Genomic DNA, 10,434 nt, shown 5'->3' with positions numbered 1-10,434 from the left:
AAAAATTACAATAAAATTGGAATAACGAGAGATAGAGGAGCATGTGGAATTGATTTTTGATATCAATTAATCAATTCTTTTCAATTATTCAAAACTTCGTGAATTTCCAGTAAATTTAAACAAATCACGAAGGAAAAACTGATAATATATTTTCTGGAGACTAATAATCAAATAATTTATTTAAAAAATTGAAATAAAACTGGAACCACGAGGCATAAAGAAAAAACGTAAAAACGTAAAAATTCCAAAAATAGGAAATAAGTAAAAGATTGAAAAAATGAATATTGGCGGGCTTAATGAAGTGGCCATCTTGTTGGTAGGAAGAGTGGTGGGGCCAGTCTGTTGGTGTCGTTGGTGTATTCATAAGTGGTGGCGAGAGAGAGCCCAAGAAAGGACTAAAAACCCCACAGATACGACAATAAAATCCATCAATTTCAAAACCCACACCTCATCCACATAATTGGAACTGTCAAAATTGACCGTGTGGAAGTGTTAACTCATCTCTAAACAAGTTGTCTGGTGCTGTTCAGTGCTGGTGTACCCTGTGAAGATTCCGGGACGATCCCCCGGAGACGAAAAAACGTCCAAGGATCGACAAAATAACATTATCCATCCCCAACATCCTCGGGATTACCTCAGATTTTATCCGAACAATAATTATCCATAATTCGAGTGCTGGAGTCGATATTCAGGACTGCCCTCGAGCTTTCGACAGGTCTGAACATGGTGAGCATTTATTTCCCATTTATTCACCATTTACTCACCATTTATTCACCATTGACTCCCCATTTATTTCCCATTTATTTCACATTTTCTCCCCTTTCTCCCCCTTTTCCCGTTTGCAATTTTCCCTTCTCCAAAACTGGGAAAATTCCTATTTTTTCAAAATTCCTCAGCTTTCCCAGTTCTTCAGTTTCTCATGAGAGAAAATACTTTTTGCAAACTCTAGGAGCAACTAGGGATGAGAAACAATCCAACACTGGCCCGTATTGCCCCGTATGTTTAGAGAACGTGGAATCATTGGAAATTGGTATTTTTCTTTGTTGTTTGATTTTGCACAGTTTTTATTTATGGGATTGCTTTTTGTTTTCCGGTGGTGGGGATGACAGAGATTTTTGTTTTGACCGCGCGGACGTGACAGTGTGACAGTCCGTGTGTTTACCTCGATCCAGCGTTTGTCAATTTTTTTTTTTTTGATCCCCAGAGGCTGCGAAGTTGAGGGAATACTTGATTAGTGAATTTTCCAAGGATAGATTTGTGGTTTTTCCGTCTCGGGGTGAAGAGGGAATTGAAATTGTCGTGGATTTCTTGAGGTTCTGTCTTTTAACTTCTCATCGTGGAGGTGTTTGTTGTTTTTCGGTGGTTTGAGCCTTGGGGAGCGGTTGCAGATGAGTACGAAATCGATTTACCATGAATCTATTTTGAATTTCGAATTTAATGGGAAGATTTGTCACTTGTTTTGACTCGCGATGGGCCTAACACAATGGAGTTGTCAGCCGATGGACTCGTGGGAAAATGGATTCGTGATATTTATTTATTGTTATCGTTAAAAGTAAAAGCTTACGTCATCTATCTGCCCTCTTTTAATTCTCCACCTCCTCTGGCATTCTTCAATTTATTTGGAAATTAAATTCACGTCCGGATAATTGTGTTGTACATTATTAAACGGAAATCCGTGTATTTCCCATAACTTAGTTATCGATGAATATCTCGTAAATGATGGGAGACACACGAATTTTCATAAGTATCTTTTTTGCAGAGCGATATGTGCACTGCCAAAAAGATCTTTACAAAAATTTTTCTATTTCTTCTCGATTCGAAAATATTAACCGATAATTGCGAATCCGTTTAACGCTCCCTGAGAATCTCGAATTATCTGGAGAAAATTTGATTAAATGCATTTGTTTTTTTCTGTTTTATATAAAATATAAAGAGTTCAGCATCAACTGGTGGTACTGAGGGTTCAAGTCCAGCATCTAGTCCCGCATCAGCTGCTAGTCAAGCAATGGCAGCTCCTAAATACGGTACACTAGTTCCAAATCGTATATTTGTGGGTGGAATATCAGCGAACACTAGTGAAGCTGAATTGGCACAGCTGTTTTCATCCTACGGGAACGTAAAGGCAACGAAAATCATCCTCGATCGTGCTGGTGTATCCAAAGGATACGGATTCGTCACATTTGAGACAGAGGAAGAGGCTAAACGCCTTCAGCAGGATCCCGAGGGAATTATTCTCCGAGAGAGAAAATTGAATATCGCACCCGCCATCAAAAAACAGACATTCAATCGGTCCTTCGACGGCGGCTCTGGCTCTCCACCTGCTGTCCCCACAAGCCCTTATTATTACCCCAATGGTAAATTATTTTTGTCACAATTTTCGCCTGTGATCAGAAAAGATTCCACTGAATTATCTTTTTATTGCATCTTTTTTTTTCTTTCAGGAATGGGATTACCTTATCAGAATGGATTGACTTTCTACAATGCTGGTGCCCCAGCTCCAGGTACACCATTGGCTCCACCAACAGATCCAGCAGCTCTGTACCAAACAGCTGGAGTATTTGGTAAATCAGATGAGAAATATTTAAATTCATTCCCATCACTCGCATGTACGAGACAATCACTTTTTTTTCAACTGATAAATTCAATCATTTCTCTTCTCCTTTTATTTATTTATTTATCCCTTGGACTAATTGAAAGACCGCTTTAAATATAAATTCTGTAACACGTAATTATAATAGTATTACTATTATTTTTAATAAGCCCTTGAAATTAATAGCGAAATGAATTTTTCCTGGTGTTTACAATGCGAATCTATATTTTATTTTTCAGGCCCTCAGGCAGCTTCTGCACATCAGACATTCGCACCGATGGTATACCCCTGCCCAGCGCCATCCTTATACATGCCACCTCAGTATCAGTATCCCCCAATGCCTGTAAGTACCTCACGCTAATTAACTCAATTCGTAAATTACTGTTGAAGAAATCGAAGTCAATTATCTGATTGAAATTTCTTCGACTTTTCCATAAAAATAGTAAGATTTAAAACGCGAATTAACGAGTTGAATAAATTCATGAGTTCATCCATCCAGTTAAATTTCATACTAACCAGCACGAGAACAATCATTATTCAAGTGGAATAAATTTATAAATTGTGTAAATCCAAGGAGTGATGTGATTTTATTTTAATAGATAAATATTTATTATTTACGAATTGGGGAGGAAATAGAGAGTAATTACATGATTCAATTGATTTTATTCCACTTGTCTGCAGAGTTGGGGGTATCCGAGTGCTTCTCCTCCCAGTTGCTCTGATCTTCTATGAAATTACATGTTTTTATTTGTTTATTAATTAGTACTCGGATAGTCCCCACAAAAATTGAATAATTTATTTACGTTGGTGAAGGTGTGTTGTTTATAACTGGTTCGTAATACCCTTTTGGATCGACCACACATAATCACTAGACAACCTAGCGACCTAGATATCACATTAGATAATTGAACACCAAATCACTCATTAAATTATCCCCAAGTGGAGTTGAAAGTGTAAAAAACAAATATTTAAATTGAATGATTTGGACAGACAAACGGTCTAATGGGAGAAGCAATACCGCCGGCCTTCCTTCCAAATCCACAACAAATGCCTACTTATGTACTTCTCGACGCAATACAGTATTGAGGTTTAAAGGTACAATATGAAAAACAAGAGAAAATTTGTAACAAAGAGAGATTAAAAATTATTTATCAATACTAAATTCTACAAATTCAATTGATATTGAAAGATTGTTTTATGTGATTTTGAGCATGTACTGTGAACGATTCCAGCACGTTTAAATATTTTATTCTATTCAATCCAACCGGAGACATTTTTTTTTCTCAACAATTACACAACAGATTTTGCATGTATAACTGTTGTTTGTGGCTTCGATATTTTATTTTAATTATTTGTGGGCTTTGAGAGGTTTGCTAATTTGTTTTCTCATTGTCCTGCACAATTTGTGAAATGAAAATCACTAAATGATTTTTTTTTACAACCTGAAAAAGAATCATACATTTTTATTTCACTGTATTAGAGAAAAGCGATAAAAATTATTTGAGGGTGATGAAATTTATTTCTTTTCTTTAGTACGAGTCGTATTATCCTGGAGCAGCTGGTGCACCACCGTATATATTCACAGCGAGTAGTGGAACAACTAATGGAACAAGTGTTGGAGCAAGTGGTGCACAAAATAGTCCAGTGACTGGTGCAACGAGTCCACAGGCTAATCATCACTTTTACCCAGGTACTGGACCACCAGGTGCTCCACCAAATCATCATCCCCACCATCAGACTGTTCCGAATGGTCCAGCCGCGAATCATCAAGGATTAGATCCAAATTACTATAGTTTTCCTGGGCATCAATCACAGGGACAGGGTACACCAACGCATGGAAATATTGGACTTGGGGAGCAACAGCTGGTGATTTATACGACTGATTGCCAACAGCCTACGAATTCCGATGGCCAGGGAGCTACACAAGAGGTATAACTATTCCCCGAAATCGAATAATTTCATTCCAAAGTGAATTAAAATAATTATTCATCTCTCTATTTCTTTTTTCAACTAAATTTTCTTCAATTTTGAGAATATCCATGATTTTACTCCCTCAGGAGACACGATCGACGTCAAGCCACTCCCAAACCGACGTATCCCATCCCCATCAGTCCCAAATAACCTTGGACCAGTCCACACCCACAAATCCCCCCACAACTCCGTTAATGTCTCTGATGCCCCTGAAGTATCCCCTGACACCTCGATACTCAAATTATCCCCATGCCCTTCCTCTTCCCCTGACCCCTACACCACCACAGACGTATCAGACAGACCCTGAAGACACAACAGGTGGTGCCATGCATTGTAGAACATTCGTATACCATCCAGTCTTCATTCAGACACCTTACAATACCCCCAGCCTTTTACCAACACCCACAAATTCACAGACAACACCCCAGAAGAGTCCCTACACTCATCAACGAACTCCAAATGGCTACTCCCTCTTCTCCAATATCCATCAGGCCCATTATCCCAAGTCCCAGGTACCAAAAACTCCACAAATACCTCGTAAATCAACACCAACGTCCTACGTCGTCACCAGGGGCTTTGACAGATCAACTGTCACGTCAACGACACCGAGACCGAGTGGTAAGAGTAGTGATGTCAACAGTGGGCGTAGAAATATGAGAAATGGTGGGATTGGGTACAAAAGTGGAATTTCCAATGGTCCTGGAGACGATGGCAATGGGCCTGATAAGAATACTAGTCCACCACCAGCACCGTACTCACCAATGACGAGACCTTTACCCAATTTTTCACCAACGAATCTGCAGGTAGTCCTTTTCATCCTTTTCTTTAGGTGAAAAATATTGAGTGCAGTGCGATTATTTCTATTTTTTTTTTCTGTTAAAAATTTCAGTAAAAAAATTGAAATTGACGAATAATTGAGGTATATCTCGTGCAGATGCAGTTCTACAATGCTCAGGGACGTTATCAAGCCCCAGGACAATCCCCCAGTACTCAGTCACACGCCCCGATGCCAGGCCAACATCAACGAAGATCATTGCCACAGCAGAATTCCATTGATGAAAAGAAACTTCAGGGGAGATATGGCCTCGGTGCCCAGGGCTACTTTAGAAGCAACAAAGTCAAGGTAAATGGCATCAACAAGACATTGAAAGAGGGTATCGGAGGTGCTGGTGATGCGCAGGGTGCCAGGATACAGATGACATCACCTCGAAATACCCAGGATAATCAAATGCCAGGGACGTGCCATCAGATGGAGGCCCTCACCCTCTAAAATCATCCAAAAATCATTTTTTTTTCCCCTTCGAAATCTCATTTTATCATGGAAATTCACAATTTCCAGTTATTGTTGTCGATATTTTGAGGGGATATACGATTTTTCACTCTCAAAATATACAAAAGAAAATAAAAAAGAATCAAAACTCCTAAACAAGGAGGCTCTTGATTTTTTTTTTCGTTACCATCACTATTGAGAGTGGAAAATACATTTTCTGGGCCTACATTTGTTTTACATTTTTTGGGGCCTAAAAATGTGAGAATAACCCTCGATAAAAAATATTGAATAATGAAAAAAGGCTCTTTAATACTTCCTGATGATAAATGAAAAAACAAATCGTTATATAAAAACGTTATTATATATATATGTGGTAAGGATATGGCATGTTAAAGATTTAAAGAACTCTAATGACTATTAAGGAAGTTAAAATAGGCTTTTTGTTTAATATTTAAAACTAATATATTACGAGATAATATATAAACATATATATTTACACGTGTAGTGCTGGATGGTGAGTGGAGGGGAGAGCACGCATTATTTATATCACTAAGGAGATAAAAGATATATTATTTAATGATAATTCAACGTAATTTAGGTAATGGAGACTTGAGATCATAAGCTAGAAGAGCTAGAAATCATTAGGTTATTTGTCGAATTGCGAGGAGTTAAAAATGCTAGGCTCTTATATACTGAAAATACATTTGTGAGCAATGCTAGAGTAGTTAGGAAGTCGCGGGAGTAGGGAAATGATTATTCCAGGAATGATTTGATTAGGGAATATTTGAATTGTTGAGGTTCTGGGGGCTGCGGTGAAATATGAATTTGCAATTTCAAAGGGGAAATGTGAATTTCCACATTTGGAACTACAATCGTTGTTGTTTAAAATTGATTAATACCCCTCCATAAATCAAACATTCATATTTCATTGCTCCACCAACCAATCAATCCCATTAAATATTTGATCGATTGGAATTTGTAGAATTACAACAAGTTCTTCGGAATTTTAAGATAAATGAAAAATAAAAGATAAAACCTTAGAGCACTGGGTGCACCAGGTACTTAATTCTCTCGACGTGATTTCCGAGGTAATAATTCCATTGATGACTTTCTTCTTTTTAGAAAAATTCACACTTCGAAAATTACGATTATCAATTCCGAATAACTCAATTCAATCCAATTCCAATCCAAAAAAAAACAAATATAACGAAAAGAATACTTAAAAAATATTGAATCGTACAAAAAAAAATACGAGCGATCTGTCATGTGTTCAAAGACGTAAAAAAAATTGACTAAAGTGTTTTTGGGGTACTAGTGGGACAAAGGAAATAACTAATCATTAAAAAAAAGGTTGCTCAAGACACTGCCATCTTGTCTACGAGATAAACTCATCAGTCAGTTCGTTTTCATCGTCAAATTATTTATTTAATCACTGATAAACGAAAATTCAGAACGTACTTAAGCCTTCATTTCCCCATTTCTATCGATAATTTTCCATTCGTTATGGTTTAACCGTTTAAATCCTCAAGTGATTAAAAATATGATTATTGGAGCAACTTGGGTGGTGGCCCTGAAAAACGATAAACTACGATGGAAAATATATATAAAAAAAGAAAAAAAAAACAATATTTAAAAAGTGTCGGCTGTGAGCTTCCAAGCAAATAACAATAATTAAATTATTATTAAATAATTAATGAAGTGGGAAGGGGAAAAAAATTATTATTAATCGTCGATTCTTTCTTTTGTGTCAAATATTCGTTAATCCATAATGTATTGTCCATTCGTTAATTGAAAATGTTGAACGTACGAAGAATTATTTAAAAGGGCCTAGATACGTTTGAAAACGGAAAAATCATTTAAAAAACTGTTAATTGTTGTGAACAGAAAATTTAACAAAAAATAATATAAGAGTGCCTTCTACTTGTTTTTCGTTGGTAGTGTTGAATTGTTTCTTGTGGATTAAAAAGTGAAATACGTTCTTTTTTTTTTTTCGTTTAGTTTGAACAGTTTTTTTTTCTCCACTGTGGGGTAATTTTTTTTTTTTTCAAGTCGATGATTGAAATTCTTTTCAACTGTTGACAAAGAACATCGGAGTATTTTAGGTGTTATATTAAGGAGTAATGAGATATATACGCGAGCAGCTCATTTCGGCACCTATTTCTATGTATGATACACAGATATATTCAAATGGGAAGAATAAATATGTTGTTAAATGTGGATTGGTGTGAGGAGAGGATGATTATGCATTCTGTGATTAGATGAAATTTTGTTGAATTGTTGTTGATGATGTGGTGATGAGGAAAAGTATTTCCCATTCAGTTTTTTTGGAATGAATTTCATCAGATTTTCAATTTGATGGTGAATAATTAGATGCTCCAGGAAAACTGAAGTGATCACTCATTTTTCACCAGTTGATCGGTGAATTATTTGCAGTCTAACTAGACTTATCAAAAAAATTTCTCATGGAATTGTCCATTGAATGGATTATTTCCACGATCCCGGCGACTTTTGTTTATTCCGATGAAACGGTGATGGCCTTGATCACAGAATAAATAAATTCAATTGACAACTTGTAAAATCGATATAAAATCAACCAATTCTTTCACATATTAATTCATAGAAGTGAGTAAACATAATTTGTTTACTCGAATGTAGATGAAAAAATTGTTATTGCGAATGTCAGACTGGCTGTGACCCGTGTATTTGTCAGAGAGGTAATACGATGATGAAAAAAAAAATGAAATTACAAATTAATTGAAGACGGGCGTGTACTTCTGAGTGAATTTGGGTGCAAGCGCACGATTTATTTCGTGTCCATAAATACATAATATATACACTGAATATAAAGTATATGCTTCAAGAAAAAAAGAAATGTATATTAAGAGAAAGAATATTAAACAAATTAATACAAATGCTAGATGAATATTATAATAGCTAATAAAGAGGTATGAGATGAAAGAAGAAATGTGGAGCGTCGAGGGGTTGCGAAATGATAATTCTTGGAGCTGATTGAAATGCTGGAGAGAAAGAAAGAAAAAGTAAGAGGAATCGTTAGATATGAGATTTTAATTACCTAAAAAGAATAATTACTCAACTAAAAATGAAAAAAAAAACAATAAAGTATATTACAATTAAGAGAAATGCAAAGCATATATTTAATGAGAATATTAAATACTAATTAAATACAATACTTTATGAATAAATCAAAAATATAAAGAATGACGAAAATCTGTGCACGGAGTAAATGACGAAGAATGGAGACAAGTATAATACAGATCTACTTAGCTCGAGTAAATAAATGATTAATTATTAACAAAAGAATATATTATATAGGTAAATAAATCTCATTCATCACGAGATCTAAATATATTAGGAGGAATAAACAAAACAAATATATATATACATACAAAGTAAAATGTAAAATCTCTATCGCAACCGAGAAAATCGTACATAATAATCATAACAATAAAAGATAAAACATGGAATCTCATTGAAAAAAAAAAACAAGAAATGAAGAAAAAATCAGATTAACGTGTTTTTATTCTTCACAATCTTTTAATTTGTAGTTTATAGTCTTTATTATTAGACCGGTGTTTTAATTGATTCATCAGAATTTTTGAAATTCAAAGTCGGGGGATTTCCCACTCAATAAGATGGCGGCACTGTCGTCCAATGAGCGTCAGTGGTGGGTGGAAAGTTCAGAATAAAAAGTAAAAATAAGGGGAAAAGGCGATCAGCGATCGTTTATCATTTTTCCCTCAGACTCGGGACATTGTCAGTTATTTAGCAGGCAGATAATTAAATCCAGTAATACGTGGATCAGCGAAATTTGGGAGGGATTGGGGGGAGGTATGAGTGGGGAGAGTCACCAGAAAGGAATTCTCGAGTGATAATAAGGTGATGAGTCAACCCAGGTCTTTGCTGTAAAAAAACTGGCTGTCATCGCCCCCGAATCGCGGAAATAGTATTGAACGTGTGGGTGGAGGGTTGTAATAAAAAAAAGTAGTGAGTATTTCCGGTCCTTCATCTTCAGTTAATTCTGGACGTTTTTAAGGCTTGGGGATTAATGATTGATTTGTCATTCAGGGAAAGATGTCAAGTGTCAACAATTTGGAGCAACAAATAGCTAATCTGCAGATTGAACATGGAAGTCCCCAAAATCCGGGAAAAAGTGGGAAGAAAGTGGGCCCTGCTGTCCCCCCAAAACCGAAGAAGTCACAGCCTCAGGTAATTTTTTTTTTGATCTATTAAAATTGTTTCGTGGTTTTATACTAATGCCTCTCACTCTTTCATCTTTCATGCCAATATCATAAATCCATTCTGGTAATTAAAATGAACTTTTTAATTATTAATAAGATGTTCAGGTGATGATAAAAAAAAATCTTCAGGTTCCTCAGAGTTATACAATTAAAGCAGCGACGACTCCATCCTACAGTACAGTCTTAAACAATTCTGGGACTGCAGAAAAGACCACAAATCTCTACGCCAACTCGCCAACTCCATTTTCAGCCCCACCAGAGAAGAATGTATTCTCAAGATCTCACGGGTCCACTGATAAATTCTACAAGAATGATAACAACTTTTACCAGAACAGCGACCACTT

The 10,434-nt window shown here is 36.0% G+C and overlaps 2 protein-coding genes across 5 annotated transcripts in view; both read left to right on the top strand.

Annotated features, from left to right (window-relative positions):
• The window catches only part of LOC105265596 (deleted in azoospermia protein 3), a 7,254-nt gene extending 1,184 nt beyond the window's left edge, over positions 1–6,070 (top strand). The window contains exons 2-8 of one of the 4 annotated variants that reach the window (XM_011303159.1): positions 531–726; positions 1,934–2,354; positions 2,442–2,561; positions 2,830–2,933; positions 4,124–4,519; positions 4,648–5,364; positions 5,496–6,070. In XM_011303159.1, the coding sequence (XP_011301461.1) occupies positions 724–726; positions 1,934–2,354; positions 2,442–2,561; positions 2,830–2,933; positions 4,124–4,519; positions 4,648–5,364; positions 5,496–5,831 (2,097 nt within the window). In that variant the 5' untranslated portion in view covers positions 531–723 and the 3' untranslated portion in view covers positions 5,832–6,070. Of the gene's footprint in view, positions 1–320; positions 727–1,933; positions 2,355–2,441; positions 2,562–2,829; positions 2,934–4,123; positions 4,520–4,647; positions 5,365–5,450 lie in introns of all 4 variants that reach the window. The other 3 variants (XM_011303158.1, XM_011303161.1, XM_011303160.1) reach the window with 3 other exon arrangements.
• Positions 6,071–9,521: 3,451 nt separating this feature from the next.
• The window catches only part of LOC105265594 (lipoma-preferred partner homolog), a gene marked incomplete in the record, with an annotated part of 2,480 nt that continues 1,567 nt past the window's right edge, over positions 9,522–10,434 (top strand). Inside the window, 3 exon segments of the mRNA XM_011303156.1 lie at positions 9,522–9,836; positions 9,918–10,058; positions 10,220–10,434. Of these exon segments, the coding sequence (XP_011301458.1) occupies positions 9,924–10,058; positions 10,220–10,434 (350 nt within the window).

The sequence above is a fragment of the Fopius arisanus genome, unplaced genomic scaffold (assembly GCF_000806365.1).
Source record: "Fopius arisanus strain USDA-PBARC FA_bdor unplaced genomic scaffold, ASM80636v1 scaffold00031, whole genome shotgun sequence".
Lineage (NCBI taxonomy): Eukaryota > Metazoa > Arthropoda > Insecta > Hymenoptera > Braconidae > Fopius > Fopius arisanus.
This window is presented reverse-complemented; position numbering and strand designations above follow the sequence as displayed.